This window comes from Pseudonaja textilis, chromosome 16, assembly GCF_049901715.1.
Source record: "Pseudonaja textilis isolate UNSWEBS1 chromosome 16, rPseTex1.2, whole genome shotgun sequence".
NCBI classification, from domain to species: Eukaryota; Metazoa; Chordata; class Lepidosauria; order Squamata; family Elapidae; genus Pseudonaja; species Pseudonaja textilis.
In genome coordinates, this window is record NC_142005.1 from 288,242 (window position 1) to 312,661 (window position 24,420).

Genomic DNA, 24,420 nt, shown 5'->3' on the forward strand with positions numbered 1-24,420 from the left:
TCTCAGTTGTATTTCTGTCAAAGGGGGCCATTCGATTGACTTGATTTATTCATTTACCTAGTAGAGCCCAGCCTTCCTTAGCAACATGTGTTTCATCCTTAGATTTATTTTTATTAGTACTGAGGCTGTATTTGCACAACCTGTTAAATTTTTATTAACTTCAGAGTTGGTTCGTTTGCTGGGTGCTTTGGGTGTTGTGCAAATGTAACTCACTGGTGCTTTAATGAAATGTATTGTGCAAACACGGAATTAGATTAATTCACTAGCTAAGTTTAACTGGGGCCAAAGTCAGGAATGAAATAACGAATTATTTGTTCTAACTTGAAAGTAAAGTAGCATAGATTAGGTTTAGTCTTCAATGGGCTGTGAGGTGAGTTGGGCTCATAGAGGGACTAGAACTCACAATCTCCTGGTGATTGGCCCAGTCACCTAGTAGGCTTTCATGCCTAAGGTAGAGTTCTAACTCACAATCTTCAGAAATTCATCGTTTCAGGCCACCCCAGGCTAGTTGGTTTAAAAATCAGAAGTTAAATATGTTGGTAAAGGTAAAATTTCCCTTTGCACATACGTGCTAGTCATTTCTGGTTCTGGGGGGCGGTGCTCATTTCTGTGACAAAGCCGAAGAGCCGGCGCTGTCCGAAGACGTCTCTTGGTCATGTGGCCAGCAGAACTAAATGCTGAAGGTGCACAGAACACTGTTCCCTTCCCACCAAAGGGGTCCCTATTTTCCTACTTGCATTTTTTTACGTGCTTTCGTAATTGCTAGGTTGGCAGAAGCTGGGACAAGGAACGGGAGCTCGTACCGTGATGCGGCGCTAGGGATTCGAACCGCCGTTCCACCGACCTTTCTGATCGACAAGCTCAGCATCTTTAGCCACTGAACCACCGTGTCCCTATAGTTGGTTCCTTTTGCACGTAAAATGAAAAGTACACAAGACAATCGGGAAGATCGCCTTTAAGATTAGCAGATAAAAGAGAAATTTCCAGTGTGTGTCAGAAGGCGCGAAAGAGGAAATTAAACTCTCGGTATCGACTAATTAAACAGGGAGGGGAGATCAAGACGAGTGGTTATGGAATGGAGGCAGCCTTTGGGGATGGAGGGTGTTTGGATGGTTAGGCGGGGTGAGAAATCTGGCTCTTAACACTGGGTCACTTTTTCCAAGGGTCCGGGAAAGGTCTGCCTGGGGTTAGTGCAACCAGCACTTTAGTCCGTCAGGAGAAGCATGGCCATCGGTGGTGACTCTTCAGGATGGCCGTTTCTCGCCTCCGGTGCAGTTTCTTGTTCCTCTTGGGATGGGAAGTTCTGCCAGGTGAGATGCCTGATATTTACTTGGCCCATCCGTTGCTTCCAACGGGAGGGGGGAATTCCTCGGGGTCTCCACTTCCATGTTGCTATTACTCTTTGATTTAAAATGAGGGGAAGAAGTAATGGGTGGAAGCTTGGGAAGAGGGATCCAACCTATGAGAAATTCCCTGACAGTGAGGACAATTGATCGATGGGATGTCTTGCTGCCCACAGTTTTGGGTGCTCTGGAGGTTTTCAATAAAAGGTTGGACAACCGTTTGTCTGGGACAGATCAATGCCTCCTAGCCTGGGCAGAAGGTTGGACTAGAAGACCTCCAAGGTCCCCTCCAGTTCTAGGATCCTATTATTTAAAATGGAAGGAATTGGGTAGAAGAAAACCAGGGAAGGGAAGGGAGGAGAGAAGGGAAGAGAAGGGAAGGGAAGGGAAGGGAGGAGATTGGAAAGGAAGGGAGGAGGGAATGGAAGAGATTGGAAGGGAAGGGAAGGGAGGAGAGAAGGGAAGGGAGGAAGAACACACACACACAACTACTGCCTCAGCAAATACCACATTTGGATGACAGCTATCCTTGTATTGAATTATTGGACTTGGCACTTATTCCCTATATTTCTCTCCCATTTTTCTTCAGGGGTTCAAAGTCCCATGTTCTCTCTCACTCCTCCAGACAACCCTGTGAGGTTGGTTGGGAGTCGGCTGAAAGACAGGAAGGGGCCCTGGAGATTTCCTGAGGAGACCAAGCTGGCGATGCTTGGAGACTCTCTGTGGACAGTAGAAGAGGGTTTCCCAGGACATTTGCCTTGTGGGGGCTCCTGAAAGAGCCCCCCTTCTCCCCCCCCCCCATCCCACAGCTCCCTTGCCATGTCCTGGAGTGGCAGATGCTGGAGTCGGTGTCCCTCCCACCCACCCCAGAAATCTGCACTTCTGTTTTGGCTCTCATAACATTTGAATTAACTCTACAGAGGAAACCGAAAACTGGCTTTATTGTGTTTGCTCAGAATCTGATTACGGCTGTTTTTGCCTTGGGAAAGTTCAGGTTGTGACTTTGGCCTGGGTGGATCCTTCCCTTAACGGCACCACAGTGCACGGCAGGCAGCGTTGTAAAGTGCTTTGGCAATAACCCAGGACGTGTCCCCGCCCCTCACAATTCTTTGTGAGTGGAACCCAAGCAAAGACATTTGAGAAGAACACCAAGTTCCTAATGCGGAGCCTTCCCTTGTACCCGGCTGGTAGATGATTCGCAGGTAGACTGCCTCAGAAAGTGGAGGTGTGATGACCCGGCGTGTGACACAAAGATAACCAAGTCACAAAAGTAGAATAAATTCCCTTTAATGCCTCCAACTTGGCCTCCAAAGTCCAATTATCCTCGGTTGGAGATCAAACTCTTCCAAAAACAGTCTACGAAGGGAAGAAATGCAGTCCAAACCCAAAGTAAAGATAATTAGAAATTTAAAAACCAACACAAAACACCCTGAAGGAATTAACACAGCAGGTCAGGATGATAAATTGCAGACTTCCAAAGGATAACGCAGCACACAAGGTTGGGAGGATGCCAAAACCCAGAAAAACCTGACAAAGCTAATGCACGCTTTGCTTCCAGCAAGGAGCTGTGTGCAAATGCCCCTCTTATATCCTGTTCTTCCAGCTGCAACTAATGAAGGGAATCAGGGCCCTTTCCTCCCCCGCAAGCCATGCCACCCACGTTGCTCCCTTCTCCGTTCCTCCCTGCGTGCCCTAGGATGAAGAAGGGATGGCCCTGGGTCTTCCTCTGAATGCCCAGCCGGACTGTGCCCTTCCCCAGTTTCCTCCACAGCCACCAAAGCCACACTCCCACTCCCTGTCAGCTGCTCAATCTCCCCTTCAGAATCAGGCTTCAATAAGGGCATGGCAGGAGGTTTCGTTTAGCTTGGCTGACATATGCAACAGTCCAATCCACACACCTGAACTTTGCTGGCTTTTGGCTTCCTTTTGGGCATTTGGGTCCTAAACTGTCCTGACAGGTGGCCTGGTTTGGCTCTTCGGCTGTGGCCACAGTGTTGTGTAAATACTCACAGTATCAACACACAGTATCAACACACACATCCCCGCTGTACATTGTGTACAGTGACAGTCCTCCTGGCGCCCCCCTTTTGCCAAAAAACAAAGATGTTCCGCAGCAACATTGGGATTTTTCCAGCCCAGCATCCTCCAAGGGAAACATGCACAAAACATGCCCTTTCTTCCACTTGGCTCCAGTTCAGAGATGCCTCTGTGCACCAGGATAGTCGGAACCAAGGAGGAAGGTGAAAGAAAAGCAGGAATGTAGAACTGGTTTAGATCAGCCGTTAAAGGACTCAGAGATGGGGGTCCTCTCTTCTCCTTCTATCCCCTTTCTCTTCCCGTCTCTCCTCTCTTCCCTCCCCTCCTATCCTATCCTATAATTCTTTATTGGCCAAGTGTGACTGGACACACAAGGAGTTTGTCTTGGTGCAAATGCTCTCAGTATACATAAAATAAAAGATACATTCATCAAGAGTCAAGAATCATCAGGGACAACACTTAATGATTGTCATAGGGGACAATAAGCAATCCAATCATACTAGGAAACAGTCAATATGAATTGTAAGGATACAAGCGACAAAGTTACAGTCATCCAGTCACAAATGGGAGGGGATGGGTGATAAGGAGGGATGAGAAGATTAACAGTAATAGTAGTACAGACTTTGTAAATAGTTGGACAATGTTGAGGGAATTATTTGTTTAGCAGAGAAAAAACTCGTTGTGTCTATTGTTCTGGTGTGTGGTGCTCTATAGTTTCGTTTTGAGGGAAGGACTTGAAACAGTTTATGTCCAGGATGTGAGGGGTCTGTAGATATTTTCACAGTCCTCTTTTTGACTCCTGCAGGACACAGGTCCTCCATGGAAGGCAGGTTGGCAGCCATTGTTTTTTCTGCAGTCCTAATTACCCTCTGGAGTCTGTGTCTGTCCTGTTGGGTTGCAGAGCCAAACCAGGCAGTTATAGAGGTTCACATGACAGACTCAATAATTCCTCTGTAGAACTGGATCAGCAGCTTCGTGGGCAGTTTGAGCTTCCTGAGTTGGCAAAAGGGCAGAGATGGGAGGGGAAATAGACAGCTGGGGCCCAATGGGAGGTAATCCCTTACTTTACTAAGGGTCAGGACTGAGATGACCAAGCCTGGAACAGCTTGGATTGTGGTAAGCAATCACTTAACAACCTGAAATTCTCATTTAATGACCAAAGCAGATGGTGCCAATTGTAAGTCAATGGAGTTGTGCGATGTCTCACTTTATGGCCATACGGACAGTGAAAATTCTGGTCCTAACTATCAATGTAAGCCGAGGACTATTTGCGCAACTCAGAGCAGTGCAGAAGACCAAAAGTAAGCTCGGATCATGCTCCAGACCTCCACCTCTGTGGCTTCGTGCAGAACTAACAAGGGCAGGGCCACCAAACTCTCTCAAAATCTTGTTCGAAACCTCTGTTCCTTTTAATTCCAGATGTCTGGGAGAAGAGGAGGCCGTGACTCGCTGGAGGAGAAAGCGATGTGCCTGGGTATCATCCAATGAATATTCTTGCCAGTGGTGGGATTTAAACATTTTTACTACCAGTTCTGTGGGCGTGGCTTGGTGGGCATGGCAGGGGAAGATTACTGCAAAATCCCCCTTCCCTTCCCACCCCACTAACCTGCTTTCCAGCTCCATTCTCCTGTGCAGGGCAACCAAAGGAGACCAAGCCGACCAGCTGGGACTCAATGGGAGGCGGAGAAGAGATGGGGTGGGCGGGGCCAGTCAGAGGCGGTACTGGCCAGTTGTCCAAACTACTCAAAATTTCCACTACAGGTTCTCCAGAACCAGTCAGAACCGGCTGAATATCACTTCTGATTCTTGCACCATTAAGACGCTGAAGCCGAGTGCCAATTCGGAAAAGGCATGTCCCCAGTGTCACAGACCTTTGATTCAATAAAGACACAGATCGGAATGACGATCATGGAATTTGGCTCAGGCCCGAAGCACCTTTCCTCATGGTCCAGAAGGTGCTACTCCGCATCCTCCCATTGCAGCAGAGTCTTCTTTCTCTACTTCCAAGACAGTGGAGAAGGCGGTATCCTCCTTCATTCCGCTTTGTGGATCTTGGGGGAGATCGGATGGGCCAAGAGGCAGAACCTCCAGCGCCCCTTCCTCCCAGACCTTGTGGGAGGAGAACAACTGGTAGGAGGCGATGGAGGACAGCCTGCGGAAGGTATCCTTCATCGCTTCTTGGAACTCCCGGCGGATCAAGCAGTAGAGGATGGGGTTGAGGCAGCTGTTGGCATGAGCCAAGCAAGTGGTCAGGGGGAAGACGTAAGTGTGGAGGTAGTGGAAGGCGTCGTCCATGGGCAGAGCCCCGAATTTCACCAGAATGCCCCAGAAAGTGACCACATGGTTAGGGAACCAGCAGACAAAGAAGCAGCTGACCACCAGGCGGACAGTGGCGGAGACCCGGTTATGCCGCGTTAGGCTGTGGCTGGTAATGTGGTGAAGTTTCAGAAACCGGAGGAGGAGGAGGTAGGAAGTCAAGATGATGACCAAGGGAACCGCAAAAGCAAACACCACTCTCTGGAGTTGGTAGATCCCCAAGTGATACGGGCTGGGGAATCGGAAGAGGCAGAGTTCCACCCCGGCTACACTTACTACTCCGGCATAGACGGTTGTCGGTACGGTGGCTCCCATTGCCACGGCCCAAAGGGTGATTGTGATGCCCTTGGCCGCTCGGGGCGTCATCCTGAACCCCTCTTCCACGGCAGAGACTACCGACCAGTAGCGGGTGACCGCCATGGCCGTGAGCAAGAAGACATTGGCATAGATGCTGAGGAGGGTCAGGGAAGGGATGGCTTTGCACATGGCTTGGCCGAAGGGCCACTGGAAATCCAGCGCTGCCTCCGTCACCCAGAAAGGCAGCATCAGGGAGAGCTGGAAGTCGGCGGCGGCGAGGCTGAAGACCAGGATGTTAATGGCGGTCGTGGACCGGTCCTTCTGCCTCCAGATGAGGTACATCACCAGGCTGTTTCCCAAGAGGCCCACCGTGCACACCAATAGGTAGACCGTGGTGATGAATATTCTTACACTGAACAAAACATTCGATGAGACCAAGGCGCTGTCAGCATCCGCATGGCTGAACAGGTCAAATATTCCCACCGAGGTCCCGTTTGTGAGGCTGACATTCCACCCGGGGCCCCAAAGCCCATTCAGATCCATCTTGGAACAGAAACAGATTCCCTGAAAGATCCTTTTCCACAGCCCTTCTGACGGCGGAGGCTGGGATGAAGCTGCAATATGTTCCCAAGAAAATATCTGTCCAGCTCTTCCAGGAGGGAGACCCTCCCCCAGAGCTGCTCTCAATCAATCAATCAAGCAGAAGAGAGTTAGAAGGGACCTTGGAGGTCTTATAGTCTTCTAGATGTGCTGCTTCCGGGCCTCCAACAACAGGGAGCTCCAGCTTTCAGCTTTCCTTTCAGTATCCAAATCCTCGCTGGAGCCAAAGCTGCCGACTTGCTGGGGAAAGAGAAAAGGACGGCTGATCTAGGTCTGGGACTTGCTCGCTCGCCACGCCCATCTTGAAGACCAAGGACACAGCCTTCCTGTCAGGTGGGCAGGGCAAGGGAGCCTCACTGGCATGCCTGTGGCGCTCCTTATCTCCGACTGCACACACAAACCTTTTATGGAGGGGGCTTCGGGAAGCCAACCTGCAGCAGGTATTTTCTACCTCAATTGATGCTGGCTGCTTGTTTGTGCTATCTGTTCTGATATAGGCCAGCGAAACACAAACACTAACCTCACAATCGATACAAAAGCTATGAGTGTTGCAAAGAGCCGTGGAAAGATACAAGCTCGGCATTACACATTACCAGTCCACAATGGAAAAATATCCTCTCGTATTGCATGACGGTGTGGTATGCTGGCTCGACAGACATGGATAGAAAGACACTACAGAGGGTGGTGAGCACAGCACAAAACATTGTGGGCTGTTCCCTGACACTGCTAGATGACCTTGCTAGGGCTCACTGCCTTAGAAGAGCGAGGAAAATCCTCAGGGACGACTCACACCCCGGTCAACACTTCTTCACTCTCCTACCATCGGGCAGGAGATATAGAAGCAGAGCCAGTGGTACGAACAGGCTGAAGAACAGTTTCTACCCGTGGGCAGTCAGACTCCTGAATGGAAAATAACTTCATGTCAACATAGTATGATAGACTTGTGGTGCCGGTGCGTTGTGCAACAAGGTCACATAGTGTAATGAGATTGGGACTGGGTTAGGGACTTCTGTCCTCACTGTGAGTTGTGTTGCGGGGGGGATGCATGAAGGGAGGCTCAGTCAATCTCATTGTACCCATGTTGTACTCTGACAATAAAGGAAATAATAACCGGAGAAGATGGAAAAACCTGCACGTGGCTTAGAGAACAAATGGAAGTCAATCAATCAGAACAGAGTTGGAAGGGATCTTGGAGGTCTTCTAGTCTAACTCCCTGTTCAAGCAGGAGAGCCCTTATCAGTGGTGGCTAACCTTTTTGGGCTCCTGTGCCAAAAATTGTGCATGCGCTTGCATGCTCGTGCTCGTGTGCCAGCACCCAGAAGGCAATACACCCCCCCACACCCCCTATGCATGCATGCGCAATCCTCACCCACCAAGCCACATCCCTCTTATCTACACTACACCTCACAACTGATTTTCAGCTGGTTTCAGCCTTTTTAGGCCTCCCAGAGGCTTCAGGAAGGCTTCTGCAGGCTTTGCAGGCTGAAAACTAGCCCCGTTTTATCACTTCTGGTATTTTCGGAAAAACAGGAAGTGATGAAACAGGGCTAGTTTTTAACCTGCAAAGCCTGCAGAAGCCTTGCTCAAGTCTTTGGGAGGCTGAAAAAGGCCTCAAACTGGCTAAAACTCAGCTGTGAGGCATATGTATGCGCAGTGAGGTAGGTTTGCCTGCAGCCCGCGTGCTGGCACAAATGGCTTTGCGTGCCATAGGTTTGCCATCATGGGTCTATATCATTTCAGACAAACGGCTGTCCAATCTCTTCTTAAATACCTCCAGGGATGGATCACCCACAAGGTCTAGAGGGAAGCCATTCCACTGATTATTTGTTCTACCTGGCAGGAAGTTGCTCCTTACTTCTAGATTGGATCTGTCTTTGACAAGCTTCCACCCATTACTTCTTGTCCTGTCGAGAGAGTAAAAGAATGGAGACAGAAACGGGCTGCTCCTATAGCAAGAAGAACCGATGGCAGGGGGCCAAGGCAGTTGTAGAATGGATCCCACTGGATTAAAAAGCATGCATGAAAGAGACCTAAAATGAGATGGATTGGCAATATCAGCAAGTATGGAGGGCCCAACTGGCAAAGAAAAGTCCAGGACCGTATGGGTTAGAAACAGGCAGAAGAGGCCTTCAGACAACGACTACAACGGCGCCAACCCAGAAAGCTCAAACTGCCCAAGGAGCTGCTAGTTCTACAGAGGAAATATTGAGTCTGTCATCTGCACCTCTGTAACTGCCTGGTTTGGTTCTGCAGCCCAACAGGACAGACACAGACTCCAGAGAGGAATTAGGACTGCAGAAAAAACAATGGCTGCCAACCTGCCTTCCATCGAGGACCAGTATACTGCACGAGTCAAAAAGAGGGCTGTGAAAATATTTACAGACACCTCACATCCTGGACATAAACTGTTACAAATCCTTTACTCAAAACGAAACTATAGAGCACCACACACCAGAACAACTAGACACAAGGGGAGTTTTTTCCCCAACGCCATCACTCTGCTAAACAAATAGTTCCCTCAACACTGTTCAACTATTACAGAATCTGCACTACTATTACTATTAATCTTCTCATCACTCCTGATCACCCATCCCCTCCCCACTTGTGACTGTATGACTGTGACTTTGTTGCTTGTATCCTTATGATTTGTACTGACTGTTTTCTAGTATGAATTGATTGCTTATTGTACCCTATGACTATCATGACGTACCTTAGGATTCTTGACTCTGGGCGAATGTATCTTTTCTTTTATTTACACTGAAAGCAGATGCACCAAGACAAATTCCTTGTGTGTCCCACCACACTTGGCCAATAAGGAATTCTATTCTATTTTTATGCAAAAAAATTAAATTCAATGATAGAAATTTTGGGAGTTTCACCCAAGGAAGCTTTCAAGAAGAGACTGGACTGCCATCTGCCAGAAATGGTATGAAGGGCCTCCTGCTTGGGCAGGGGGAGGGTTGGACTCGATGACCTCCAAGGTCCCTTCCAATTCTGTTCATCTGTATCTGGTGACCATTTGCACTGACAGTGTAACTTCAGGAAAGCAGAAGAGATCACCAAAATAACAACAGCAATAACCAAGCTCAATATGTGCCGTTCTAGATGCATTCAGCTAAGAAGTCAAAAAATGGCTAAAAAGCTTCTTAGGATTAGAACCATTTTTAAAAAAATAAAAGTTACGCTGTGCCACTTCTTCTTTTAGCGTGTTGAATAGCACACTCTAGTGGCTAAAGAGAAGAACCAACTCATAAAACAGATAATTTATCCACCATTCAGTCAGAGCTGAAGAAGCTTCTTGGATGAGAAGCGAAATGTCTTTTAAAAAAACACCGAAAGTCCAGTTGGGGGGAAAAAAACACTTTTGGGATAACACTGATGATGTTACCTAGTTGGGTAATGAAACAACCAAACTGAGAGAACATCAAGGATCCCATAGTCATTTCCTCCTCCTCCTCCTCCTCCTCGTCCTCGTCCTCCTCCTCCTCTTCTTCTTCTCCACAAACCCCACTCTCTTCTAGCACTGATGATGTTCTCTAGTTGGGTAATGAGAAGAAAACAAGGCTCAGGGAGCACCAAGGACCTTGATGGACACTCTGCCTCCCGGCTGATCACTCACCAAGCAATGGCAAAACAAACCCTCAATTTTGTGACTTTCTTGTAAATGTCAGCTGTTTGGAGGGCATGTGGGTCAATTTCTTGGATTTTCTTTCCATCCAGAGAATTCTCAGGTTCCAGTAAACCCACCTGGGCCCTCAAACGTAGCTGAGCTCTGCATATCCATAGTTGACCTTGGTTGACTGAAGCTTCTCACAAAGCTTAGCTAGGCTTCTATTCCCCCACCACCACCACCACCACCTTTGTTCTTACAGACCAATCTTCCCCTCCCCAGTTGCTAATGTCAGGCTGTCAGCTTACGAAGCTTGGATAGGAGGCAGCCAGATGTGGTCTTCAGCCGGTTCTAATCAGTTCTGGAGAACTGGGAGCGGAAATGTTGAGTAGTTTGGAAAACCGGCCAATACTGCCTCTGACTGGCCCCGCCTCCATCTATTCTCCACCTCCCGAGTCCCAGCTGATTGGCTGGGTCTTCTTTGGTTGCCCTGCACAGGAAAACGGAGCTGGAAAGTAGGTTAGTGGGGTGGGAAGGGAATGGGGATTTTGCAGTATCCTTCCACCTGCCACGCCCAACAAGCCACGCCCACAGAACCAGTAGTAAAAAAAATTTGAATCCCACTGTTGGAAGAATTATCCTTCTGGGTTCAGTTCCAAGTTGGGGGAAAAGACGCTGGAAACAGGGAGGCTGTTGGGAAAGATGTTTTAATGGTGGTCAGGACCCCATGGCTTGGAGCTCCAAAGTGAAAAGGATGATCACATGCTTCAAGAGGTTGGGTGAAGGAAAAGAAGGGAGGGCTGAGATGCTGAGAGTCCCTTATATACCCTCTGTGGGATTTGAATTGGAGCTTGTATTCTGATTGGTTGTCAGGCTCCCATGGGGCCATGCAGGGGCAACTCTACTAGGCTGTCCCGAGTGTCAGGCTTGGTTGAGCCTTGCTGGATGATGATGTAATGAAAAGGGCCTTGGACAATTCCTATTATAGCTCTACCTGGAGTAGATCTTTGTTATGTAAAATATTCTGGCCCAGGCCTTAATGGCCCACCCATTAACAAAGGTGGGGTGAGCTTCTGCTTCTGAGTTTCTACTCTTTTTAGGGGAAATATTTTGCCTTTTTAATATTTCCTAGGATATTTCATTTTTCTAGGAGAGGGGTGGGTGCTAACTTCCTACACCACCTGTGAGGACCCAGGATGGGATACAAAATAAGCACAGTCACAAAAAACAGGTGAAGCCCCTTTTATTCCTTCACTTTGCTTCCAAGCTCCAAATATCCTTGACTGTGTTAGAAATAAGAAAATTGAGAAGACAGTTGCTCTATAGACATTTACTATTTTGATGTAGCCTGTAAATATATATTTTTAATACATTTACTCATTGTTAAACATGTACCTGCAATCTATTACATCCTCCTGAATCAAGTAATGCCACCCCTATTTCCTCCAGGATTAGGAGGACAATAGGATAAGACATAAACCATTGCCCTAACTTTCTTTAATCAATTGAAGTTAGATTTTGTTTTTCAAAGCATCTGCTTAAGTTTACCAGACTTTTACTTTGCATAGGTGAATACGTTAGAGATGCATGTTGTTTTGCGAAGATGTGCTGAATGTAACATTAATATGTAACAAGTGTGGTGTTAGGAATAGATATTACTTTGTTTTCAGACCTTTAGAAAGAAGGAACATGCTGAAGGAACATTCTTGAATGCCAAGTAAGATAAGATGTGATGGGAGGTCATTGGGAGGTATCAAAGGAGATGATGTGGTCTCCATAAGGCACCTTGGATTAGCTGTACTCGGTCACTGGGTCAATGTAGGAGGGGCATGGGGGGGGCGTCGGCATAGAAGAACTATAAAATGTAATGTATTGAAATCTTAAGGTGTGGTTCTTGGCTCAAACTTCATGTTGAGGTCAGCTGAGATTCTACCGCTCTTTGCAAACAGCTTAACAATACATTCTCTGTGTTTTCACCGATCCAAGTTTTTGTCATTTGGATTCATTTCCAACAACTGTAGACAAAAAACTCCCACATGAGCAGTTACCAGAAGGAGGAAATTCCATTTAAATTATAAAGAGTAAAAAACAACACAAACCAGGCAAGATAAGGGCTGGAGGACATCCACAGATAACAGAACACGCACCAGGAAGAACGCCAAACTCAGAGAGGAACCATAAACTAGAGATATTTCCATGCTTTGTTTCCAGCGTTCGCCCGTACTCTTCTTCAGTTGTCACAGCTACAGCCCATGAAGGGGATCAAGGCCCTTTCCTCCCCCGTAGACCACGTCATTCACATTGCTCCCTTCTCTGTTCCTCCCTGCATGCCCTAGGGTGGAGAAGGGACAGGCCTGAGTCCTCCTCTGACTGCCCAGCCAGCCTCTGCCCTTCCCCAGCCTCCTCCACAACCTCCAGAGACACATTTCCACTCCCTGTTGGTTGTTCCTCCTCTCCCTCAGAGTCAGTTTCCACCAGGGCCATAACACCACCACTGAAGGCAGCCATGACACATGGAAGGGCAAAGCAAAAGCCCACGGCAGACCCCTATTTCCCACAGCTGGACAAAGCAAAGTCTTTCTAGGGAGAGGCTTTCTTGAACAAGCCATTATAGCATTGTGCTGTGGGTGTGAAAATACGAAGGTTGGATGGGATTTGGACAAGAAAGGAACACACGCCGGAGCTCTCATGATGACAGCTTTATTAAGACTAACGGAATTAACAGAATATTGATTTTTGCCTTCTCGAAGGTGAGGATGGAATTGAGGAGCAAGAAAAGGCCCCCATGTATGTCATGGAACAATTTCAGAAAGTCAGAAAAGGTGAATTTGGATGTCAACAAACCATTTCATTCACGATTTGCGAATGGCTATACATGGGATCTTGTTTGGAAGAAACCAAGCTGCACCCAAGGGGTTCCTTGGCAGCTGGACACACTTAGGATCATTTGCCCATGTTGGTCTCGGCACACGAGGTCCACCTCAGCCATCCAGTAATCTGGAACAGCTCATGCTTAACAGCCAAGGACGGGACCAGATGTCAAAGTTACAGGTTAGTTTCTGGAAGAGAAAAAAGAGAGAAACCCAGAGAGTCAGTGCTTAAGATAGAAAAAAAGATAATATACCAAAAAGTTGTTTATGATTTCGCGCATTTAATTTCGTGCAGATTGTCAGCTGGGAAATACCTACAAATACCTAGGGAAAGAAATTACCCAGTTATGATGCTGTGAGATGCTCTAGGTGAGGGGCTCTCCACTATCCACGCTGAAACTCATAATATTCATTGTTATAATTTGTCTTCACATTTCTTTGTTTTATTATGCTCTATGAATAGAAACCATCTATGATATGCATTGAAATCTGGTTTAGAGAAGTGGCTGCTAAGCTGAGACAAGGCCGACTTCATCAACCCAGCTGCAAAAATATAATCAGAATTAGGCATCTAAACTCACCTCCTGCTGATCCCGGAGAAGGGATCACATTTCTGGATATCGCTGAATGACAGTGGCCCACTGCTCTTTCCACACACCGTTTGCCCCACTTCCACCATAAGATAGTATTTCCATCCTGCAACCACCTGGATTTTAAAAATAGGTACCACAATGATTAGGTAATCACAGCAAAAATAGTCATAATGCATAAGTTCTGAACCATGCTTAATTTCATCAATGGCAACCTCAGAAGTATTATATAGCTTGAGAGCAAGAAAATCAGCTCGGCAGGAAATATTTCTGTACCAAATAGTTATGTCCTTTCAGCTCACAATTTGCTCAAGACACAATAGAGTCCTTCCCTGCAACACCCACCCCTAAATGCCTCCAGTGCCACCCCCTCCCCATTTCCCCTCCAAAACCCTTTCCCCAAAACTTTGGAATATCCATCAGTGCATTGATGATGTTACCTAGCTTGGTAATGAAACATCTTCAAGAAAACAATCAAGCTCAGAGTATACCAAAGGACCCCACAGAGGCTGTCCACCTACCCCGATTGTCTCTCACACACATACCTGGGATCGTGCCTTCACAATACGCAGCTCCTTGAAATAGTTGGCATTATTGCTGCGCTTGTTGAATTGTTCCAGCGAAGGCGGCAGCTTTTTTGACCTCCTCAGTTGTGACGGGTACAGGAATAGGACCCCCAGGCATTGGCACCTCCTGCAGCAGCACCGAGGGCAGCATCACGAAGGAGCAGAGGAGGAAGAGAGGGCAAGGCAGCTGGGAGTGCGCCATGGGGCTGGTGAGAGAGAGAGAGAGGCTGGCAGGAGCACAAGCTGAGCAAGCAGGCAACCCCAACACTCGCACTGAACCAAACCTGGCATGGTGCTGACAGATATAGCCCGGAATGGCAGCAAATCATGGGAATGTTTGCAGATCATTATCTGCACCTTATTTGCCCATCGTTATTTGCCCATATATCAAGTGAACGAATTATTAAGTCAATAATTGGAAGATAAGAACAGCTGATCCACTTGACCAGCTGATCAGCTGATCTAACCTGAGATAGCAAACACACCCAGCATTTAAACCCATTCCGCCCCATTTGCTGCCTTAGCTGAGATTAGACTAACCGTTTTGCATGGTTTACAATCATCCATGGTAGTGCTTAAAATAATCCATGATAGTGTTTATAGTAATTCACAGTAGTGAGCAGGGGGTTGGACTAGAAGACCTCCAAGTTCCCTTCCAGCTCTATTCTGGTTGGTTGGTTGGTTGGTTGGTTGTTCCAGGAAGGAAAAGAAAAGGAGAGGAGGAAAAGCTACTCTTGAAAAGCATGACAAGATGCAGGCTAATGAAATTAATCAGAATAGATCTGGAAAGGATCTTGGAGGTCTTCTAGTCCAACCCGCTGCTCAAGGAGGAGAACTACACGGCCATAAGATGGAGCCAGAAACCTGGTTTGTTCTCTTCTTGCATTTCCTTATTGCCTTTTGCCTGATCGTTGGTCTGCTGGAATTGCTGTGAGTCTTGCAAACTGTTAGGAAACTCCATTTACTGAACTTTGTTTATGATACTGGACTTCGTTTTTGGATTATCCCTGGACTGATTGTGTTGAATACTACCTGCTTTAACCGTGTATGATTTGGACTGTTTGTTGGACTTTGTTTACCCGTTTACTGGAAGTAAAACCTACATTTTACTATTCAGTGTATCTGTATGGTGGTTGTGTGCTATTCAACACCACTCTTACTACATTTCCCTGAGTGCACTCATTCTCCTAACGGGAAATACCTCAACATTTTCTCTAGACTGGCCAAACAAACCCAAATCCTGCAACAGTTCTTTATATGTTTTAGTCTCCAGGCATCTTAATTGCTCTTCTTTGCACTTTTTCCAGTCTCAGAGAATTTTTATTTTATTATTTTATTTTTATGACTTTGGGGCCACCCCTGCCCAAAGGGAGACTTGGTGGCTTCCCACATAAGGGACAAAAGCTGCAGAAGGCCAGAATGGGTCCGTCGGCCATTTTGAGGGAAGAGCAACTCCTTCATCACCACCATTTCTGTGAGGCGGGTTCTAAAGTTCTAAAGGCTGCCTACATCATCGATCGTCTGTGATTGTCAAATCCCACATCGGAGTCCTGATCTCAGAGCGCAGCCCTGCTAATTCATGCAGTAGCCTAATTTCTAAGATCGCTGACCAAAGACAAGGAGATCCGTGAGAAGACAGACCTAATCCCTAAGATTGCTAGCTGATGATCTGAAGTAACGAGTGAAGATTAACCTTCTGCCCAAAGACTTTAATCTATACTTCCAACCTAATATATGCCCTCTTCCTATACCCCCCAGGACCATCCAACCAAATTTTCTTCTCTTCCTCCCATTATTCTCTTCCTGCCCTAATTTTTCCCAATATAACTCTGTTTAATTGATTAACTGATCTTACTAAATGATTAATTAATTTTTACAATTATTTATCATTAGTGAGTAATATATTATCATAAATTATCATTCCATCTGTTAAAATACTGAAGTTTGCTGATGACACAACAGTGATTGGTCTCATTCGAGACAACGATGAATCTGCATACAGACAGGAGGTTACACAACTTGCCCTGTGGTTTAACTGGAACTATCTGGAACTGAACACACTCAAAACTGTAGAAATGGTGGTAGACTTTAGAAGAAACCTTCCCATACTACCACCTCTTACAATACTAGACAACACAGCATCAACAGTAGAGACCTTCAAATTTCTAGATTCTACTATATCACATGACCTAAGATGGACACCTAACATCAAAAACATCATCAAAAAAACACAACAAAGAATGTTATTTCTGCGCCAACTCAGGAAGCTCAAACTGCCCAAGGAGCTGCTGATCTAGTTCTACAGAGGAATTATGAATTATTATCACTGGAAACCTGGAGGCTGATTGGAAAGATGGTTTAATGGTGGACAGGACCACCAAGCACCTGTGATTCTGGGGAGCTGACTACCTGGTTTGATGAGCACATGGATTTTTATAGTTTGTTCTACAGCACTTTGTAATTTAGAGGCTTGTTTTGTGTATTTTGTTACGGATCATCAAACTTGGCAAGTTTAAGACTTGTGGACTTCAACTCCCAGAATTCCTGAGCTAACATGACTGGAGGAAGAAGAATTCTGGGAGTTGAAGTCCACAAGTCTTAAAGCTGTCAAGTTTGAAGATTCCTGGTCTATCACTTCTCTCTCCCTCCCTCTCTCTCTCTCTTTGTAGCTATTTACCTATTTATCAATCTATCATCTATGTATGTATGTATCTATCATCTCTCTATCATCTCTCACAAGGGTTTTCAAACTTGGCAGCTTTAAGATCTGTGGACTTCAACTCCCAGAACTCCTGAGCTAACATGACTGAAGGAGGAAGAATTCTGGGAGTTGAAGTCCACAACTCTTAAAGTTATCAAGTTTGTGTTATTTGATTTTAATTAGTTTGTCTTGCAAAGGCAGGCAATGATTTGGGGTTTTTAAATCTTGTTTAACAAATGTAATTAATCTTAGATGCTGGCTTCATTGGGTTTTTTTTAATCCTGTCTTAAATGGATTATCAAATCTGCTTTTATTATTATTACGGTATTATCCATGTTTATTATTATTCATGTTTATTACTATTACTAATAATTTATTATTATTATACATTTATTATTATATTATTCATGTTGTATTGTATTTTTGTTATGGATAGCACCAGCAGAAGCAAAGTCAATTTCGTTGTATATATGACAATAAAGATTATTATTATTATTATTATAAGGTAGCTTCCAACAGTATCTTTGGGGCTATTAAGAAAGACTGAGTCTGTTTCTTGCCTCCCCCCAAAAAACCATGTTTCTCCATTTCTCATTTAGAGAAATATAATATTCTGCCTTTTTAAAATATTTCTCAAAATATTTCATTCTTCTAAGAGGGTTGAGTGCTAACTTTCTACACTTTCTTACTGAAAACGTCATACGGAAAGCACCAACTTCTCCATAACCCTCCTTCCATCTCCAATACAACTGATGAAACATCCAGGATAAGGAAGTGAAACATGTTCTTGACCTCCTTTTGCCCCCTTGTATGATTTCTCTTGCCACCATTGTTAAGTGAATCACTGCAGTTAAGTTAGTGGCACCGTTGTTAAGTGAATCTGACTTTCCCCATTGACTTTGCTTGTCAGGTCGCAAAAAGGAATCTCGCAACCCCGGGACGCTGCAACCGTCATAAATATGAATCAGTTGCCAGGCGTCTTGAATTTTGATCACAGGACTTGACCGTTTTTCGCACTTACGGCCGTTGCAGCCTCCCCAGGGTCACGTGATCAAAAGAATTACTTAGGACGGTGGCAGGGGTTAGGTGATCTCCTATTGCAACCTTTTGACAAGGAAACTCAATGGGGAAGCCACATTCACTTAACAACTTGGGCAAGAAAGGCTGTAAAATCATGGCTGCAAAATGCACTTAACCAACGTTGCACTTAGCAACCGAAATGTTGGGCTCAATAGCGGTTATAAGTCGAGGACTACATGCATTCATTTCCAAATCCCTGCCCCAAAACACGCCCAGAAAGCACGAGGGAAGCGCCTAGCGCATGCGCACTGACTTCCCCACGGCTCCATTGCAGCCTCCAGAAACCGCTCTGGACTTTGCCGATGTGATGTTCCGCTGCGTCGTTGGACTCCTCTCGAGAGTGGTATCCCTCCGCCAGGCGCGAGCTCCGCCTCCCACTTCCGCGACGTGGGCGGGGACGGAAGAGACCACGAACAAAATGGTCGCGCGGCCTCCGGAAGCCTCGCTCCGGGCGGAAAGAGGCCCGCCCGTGGATTGGTTCTCAGAACACTAGGAGCGGGTTTCTCGAGCCCGTCTGCCGTTCGCTCCGCCCTTTGCGCAGTCAGTCTCCGCCCCGTTCCACCGACTTGTGCGCGGGGTAGGCATCGGTAGGCGGCGCGCACGCGCAGAACGGACACAAAGGTAACAGCGAGGACGGCTTCTTCCCCTGAGCGCCCGGCAGTGGGGAAGGACGGAGGTGTTTGCTCTTCCCTCGTCCGTAGCATCTGGGAAGGGCTTTTCGGGAAGATACGCTTTTTCTGGGTCGGCACCGGGCCCGTAAACCAGGGGTAAACCATGGCTTTTTTATGACTTGTGAACTTCAACGCCTAGAATTCCTGAGCGCATGCGCTTTCCTCCCCGCCTAGAAAAAGAGCATGGCTGCTTGACGAATTCTGGGAGTTGAAGTCCACAAGTCACAAAAGGGCCAAGGTTCCCCTTCCCTGCACTGTCGGCCGCGGAATGACTCTGTTCCCCCAGTCCCCGAGCCGCAGCCCTCTTCTTACCGCCCTTCCTGCCCCGAGTGGCGGGACTGGGCCTGTTTCCCACGGTCCCCAAGCGAGGCTTGTGGGTGCGAGGGAGAAAAAGGCCTGAAGAGAAACTCGCGTGTCAGAAAAAGGCGCGAAAATGTGAGTGGATGTGAAACACACGAAGGAAATTAGTGTGGGGAGAAATTGCAAGGCGAAAAAACCCTAGTTTAGGACTGAAAGACTACAATCTTAACTGAACATTTTACCAAATGTAAAAAGTTGAGTTTTTCAGATTTTGTTTAATAACAAATTAGCAAATCAGGAATTTGTCCATCTTGTTTAGTGTGTTTTGCTCAGGACACAATACATCCTCTCATGAAATAAAAACTAATAGATTTTGTTTTTTGGGAGTGTAACAAACTCACACTTGCAATGTCCCCCCAAAAAGAAGACATTTGCAAAATAATTTGCATGTTTTGTCTGTAATATTTGTATAATTTACATATACATTTCGGTAACAATCCTATCATCCAACAATCTCGGCCTACAAAGCATCTTCAATCTTTACAATTTTGTGCTTTAAATTATGCGTAATACATTCATTCAAACCTTTTATTCTGCCTGTATAGCAAAAAATACAAAAGGACTCCATAGCAGCTAACAGAAACTTGGTGTGGGGCCCAAGACATCACAGCAGGAACAGGCTAAACAAAAATATACATCAATTAATTTTTTAAAATATGTCACATGATATAGCATTTACAAATTCCCAAATACTTGTCAGCTAAAAATAAAAAACTACCCCAATCTTTCTCTGTTTCTTCTCACTAGATACATGTGTATTTCTCATTAGAGCAAATCAAAAAGGGGACAGCTATTTTTCCAACAGGTTCTCTAAAATTTTCTTGTAGCGCCATAGATCGTTCAGGCAACTTTGCACCGGAGTCTACAGCAGTTGCATCTAATATAAGAAGCCCTCAGTATTTAGACCGTGGGAGGGAATTGCAAAGAAGAACTGCACAATTTTTAACAGTTCTGAATAGCATTCAGCAGCTTTGATATTCAGAAAATATTTAGTCCATTTTTCATGTGAAAGCAGATGTTGGAACTCCTCTTCATCTCTGGAAGCTTCCATGAATTTTTTCATATTGTTGAACTGAATGAAGCACTCCATACTGTCAATTTCCAGACCCTTCTCACGTAAGTATGTTATACATGCTTCCACGTCACTCCAGCTGGGTGTGTCACTCAGGGCCATCCACGCGAAGCAGGAAAACTCTTGCAGAGATGACATCCACATCTCCAGGTAATCTATGCAATGACTGTAGAGGCGACGCACCGCATCGGAGAAGGCGTCACATCCTTCCTCCAGCCCCTCCTTGCGCTTGTCTGCAAGCATCCCCTTCACCGTCAGGGACATGAAGTTCTGGGCTCTTCGGTCCAGCAGGATGGTGTGCACAGAGTCCAGCGTCTTCATCACCTCCACGAGGGAGTTATTTTCCCGCTCCATCTCTTCGATGTGCAAATGGAAGGCGTTCATCAGCGAGTGCATGTGCCAAAGGTAGAGCTCGCTGAACTCGTGCTCAAAGAAGCTCTTGAGCACGGCGGGCGGGTTGCTCTGGCCCAAGAAGAAGGACTTCAGGGCCGAGTGCATCTGGAGCAACTTCGTGATGCCCGGGAACAAGGACAGCCATCGAGTCTTGCTGTGGGAGAGCAGCCGCTTGTACTCCACCTCCACAAACTCGCAGTATTCTTGCAGGGATTCCGCCCGGACCGTGTAGATGTGAAAGTACTGGTAGATCTTTAGGATGATGTTCTCAACGTCCACCTCGAGGGCGTCTGCTCCGTGGTGGATGCAGTTGTGCAAAATGTGGGCAGGGCAGTACACCCCGATCAACGTCTCCCTCTGGAGGGATTTCTTCAGCTGGGCAAACACAGTCCTCGCCTCTTCATCTTGCCGAAGTTCACCAAACATGGTGTTGCAGTTGTCCCCCGCGAACGCCACGCACTTCTGAAGCAATCTGTGTTTCTTAAGAGCTTTGACAAGAGAATCTGAAACATCCGTCTCAGTGGCCGTTTCCTGAAGGTCCAGGAGTTTGGTCTTCAAGCCGCCGTTCCTGTAGTCGTAATACTGGATGAGTACCGGGACCATTTTCATGGCCCTATGGCTGCTGTCATCTATGGCCACCCCGCAGAAAGGGATGCCGTGTTCTTCCAGGTCAACCATGTCTATATGTGGAGCAAGTACACAACGTTCATTACCTTCTCTTTTGGTTTGAACCTTGGAAAATTTCTGAGCTAGGTCTGCCTCAGAAAATAACTGTCTCAGCAAGTCAGAATGATCATCCACCGATTTGTCAGTGTTGTGATTCGTGACAGTGTGGAATGCCAAATTGCTCTCACTTGCAGTAACAGCATCCTCTGTTTCACTGTCTGGATCCACAAAAAAGTCTGTTTTTGCGCACCAACGGTCCCGTGTTATTGCTTTGTTTCGCTTGTATGCTTTGAGTGCTTTCTTGTGTTTATCAGAGGACATGTGATACTCCAGGTCCCCAGGACCTTTATGTGCGACTGACACAAAGGTGCCAGGTTTGCAGACCAAACACTCTGCTTCATAGTCATCTCTACCTTTGCGAAAATCAGGATAGTTGCGCCTGGTCTTCTCAGTAAACAGACATTTTCTTTTGGACATGATTTTATCTTCCAGATACACCTCGGAATCCTGCGGGAAACAAAGCATAGAGACAGGTTCAAGCTCGGAAGGAACACGATATAGAACCATAAGGCTGGAAGAGATCTGAGAGGTCTTGTAATCCAACCGCTTACTGGCTGTCCAGTCTATTTTTAAAAACCTCCAGTGATGGAGCAGCCACAGTTGTCGAGGATTACTTGTACATTTCACTAGGTCAGTGTAAAAATGGGCACAAGGAGTGGTGCAGTGGCCCAGAGGTGCCGCTCTCACCTCACAATCAGGAGGCTGTGAGTTATATCCTCTACAGCAGTGGTGGCCAACCGGTGGGCCACGAGAAAATTTTGATGGGCCGCAGAGAAATCTCACCCCCAGAGCACCCCCACAAAGCAATTAATCCAGGCTGCGCAGAAACACAAGGCTGCGCCACCCACATGGCCTGCGGGAACTCTCCCCGCCCACTCACTCCTTATCCGATAAACTTGCCTGCTAAATTTCTATTTTTCCTTTTTCCGACCATCATCTGTTCTGCTGTGCCGGGAGATTTAGATTAGCTAGGAAGCAGGAAATGGTTGGATTTCTTGCTTTCTAGCCAGTCCTTAGATCTTCGGCTCAGCATAGCGGAACCTCCCTTAGGACTGAAAGTTTACTTGCAAGCAAATTCAGTGCAGACTCACGGCAAGCAAATTTGAGAGACCGAGCTAGCCGATGGCAGATAGATAGATCACTGAATGATTCTGTGAGCAACTCAATCTGCCTGTTTTGCCTGATTTGGGGTAAAAGTTGCTCTTTTTTTAAATAAAAAATTCAATATTTACATGCATGGTGTGTTGTGAGGTTATTTTGTGAGTTTGCTTGCTAGCATATTTTATGAGTTTGCTTGCAAGCAAATTTTATGTGACAGACTGAGTAGACAATGGCAAATAGATAGATCTCTGAATGAATCTGATTCTGTGAGCAACTCAATCTGCCTGCCTGCTTTGCCTGATTTTGGGTAAAAGTCACTTTTTTTATAAAAAATTCAATATTGATATAAATATTTATATTTACATACAAGCCATGCCCAGCCAGTCACATGACCACCAAGCCACTCCCACAAATTAGGCCACACCCACAAAACCAGTCCATGGTCCCAGGGATCTAAAATTATGAGTTTGGTGGTCCCTGAGGTCCAAAAGGTTGGCGACCCCTGCTCCACGGCAGAGGTTGCCAACCGGTGGGCCGCGGATCATTGATGGTCTGTGAGAAAATTTTGGTGGTCTGCAGAGAAATGTCCCCCCCTCAAAGCACACCCACCCTAAAGCAATTAATCCAGGCTGTGCAGGAACACAACACCAGAATATGGGACCGACTTTCCCACCGTCAGCAAGCCACCGTCAGTCAAAATTCATATGAATGGTCTGCGGGATTTAAAATTATGAGTTTGGCCACCCCTGCTCTATGGCAGATATTTCTCTCTCTGGGCACATTGAGAATATATCTGCTGAACCAACTCCGCATTGGTGACAGGAAAGGCATCCGGCCACTCAAACTCTCTGCTAGCTCCATTTGGTTGCCCAGACTCCACCCTGCAAGGGATTATGGGGTCATTAAATGAAGAAGACGCACATGGATTCTCAAAAGTTTCTTCCTTTTAACCTGAAAGCCCAGCCATTTCCACCTCTCTCTCTCTCTCTCTCTCTGTGGCTCTGCACAATCGAGATCACCCAAAAAGCTTTTATGGTTCAGGTTGTTTTGCAAATCCCGTTTGGTGGATTAGATAAAAGGCTAGTTTGTTTGTTTTTAAAGAAGAGCGTTTATCTTTGTTTCTTGGAAGTCTGTGTGCATAAACCCCGGATGGGATCATCAACTGACAACGGAGGAGGATTTTAAAAAGAGACTGGACAGTCACCTGTCTGAAACGGTATAGGGTTTCCTGCTTGAGCAAGGGGTTGGACTAGAAGATCTCCAAGGTACCTTCCAAACTCTATTCTGATTGATTGATTCCCCCTGCAGAAAAAGGGGCAATTCAGCCACTGGGTTTAACGTGTTGTGGGAATGCAGGCAATCGTGGCTCGAGATCAACGTACCTTCAGGACGCCGATCCCCCGGGAAGAAACAAAAGCCGAGCAGAAAGGCGGACACTCAAGCCGCTCACTCGCAACGCACCATCCCCGAGAGCATCTTTTTTTCCCCTTTGGGTCTCCAACCTGGGCGACTTTTAACGACTTGCGGACTTCAACTCCCAGAATTCCTCAGCCTTGCTGGAGACGGGCCACTAACAGCAACCTGCCGGCTGAGGAATTCTGGGAGTTGAAGTCCGCAAGTCGTTAAAGCCGCCCAGCGTCTTTCCCGGAACACGCCTTGAAATGCAAGAAAGGAGGGAGGGAGGAAGGGAGGGCCAGATGAGCGCATGCGCACTCACTCGTATCGGTTCCCACAGTTTGTGCTTGGGTGGACCGGCCCCTCCCAGTCCTCTGATGACGTCAACATAGCTCCGTGGGCGGGGAGGGGGCAGTAAACCAAAGGGGCCCGCCCGCGTTCATTCTCAGGGCGACGGAGAGGGGTGGAGGCGTGTAGTTCTTCAAAATAACAAATAAAAATAAAGGCAGGTCTCCAACCTTGGCCACTTTAAGACTTGTGGACTTCAGCTCCCAGAATTCCTCAGCCCGCCATGCTGACTGAGGAATTCTGGGAGTTGAAGTCCGCTAGTCTTAGCGGCCTGTACATTAACATAAATTCCGCCCAAAATGTCCTCATTGGGCAGAGGAGGGGGGAAGGAGAGCAAGGAGCGC

General features: G+C 46.6%; 2 protein-coding genes and 1 pseudogene across 3 annotated transcripts; all 3 read right to left on the minus strand.

The window, feature by feature from the left end:
- Window positions 1-5,164: 5,164 nt before the first annotated feature.
- Window positions 5,165-6,727, minus strand: RXFP4 (relaxin family peptide/INSL5 receptor 4). The gene has a single exon (XM_026721825.2). The coding sequence runs from the start codon at window positions 6,534-6,536 to the stop codon at window positions 5,322-5,324; it is 1,215 nt and encodes a 404-aa protein (XP_026577610.1). The 5' UTR covers window positions 6,537-6,727; the 3' UTR covers window positions 5,165-5,321.
- Window positions 6,728-13,087: 6,360 nt separating this feature from the next.
- On the minus strand, window positions 13,088-18,801 carry LOC113450581 (uncharacterized; annotated as a pseudogene). The gene is made up of 4 exons (XR_015739667.1): window positions 18,260-18,801; window positions 14,209-14,435; window positions 13,655-13,779; window positions 13,088-13,262 (listed from the first exon to the last, which is right to left on the minus strand). The product of XR_015739667.1 is annotated as an uncharacterized LOC113450581 (transcript).
- Window positions 18,802-19,541: 740 nt separating this feature from the next.
- Window positions 19,542-23,876, minus strand: LOC113450574 (uncharacterized). Its single transcript, XM_026721809.2, has 2 exons — window positions 23,716-23,876; window positions 19,542-21,679 (listed from the first exon to the last, which is right to left on the minus strand). The coding sequence occupies exon 2, from the start codon at window positions 21,647-21,649 to the stop codon at window positions 19,919-19,921; it is 1,731 nt and encodes a 576-aa protein (XP_026577594.1). The 5' UTR covers window positions 21,650-21,679; window positions 23,716-23,876; the 3' UTR covers window positions 19,542-19,918.
- Between the last annotated feature and the right edge of the window lie 544 nt (window positions 23,877-24,420).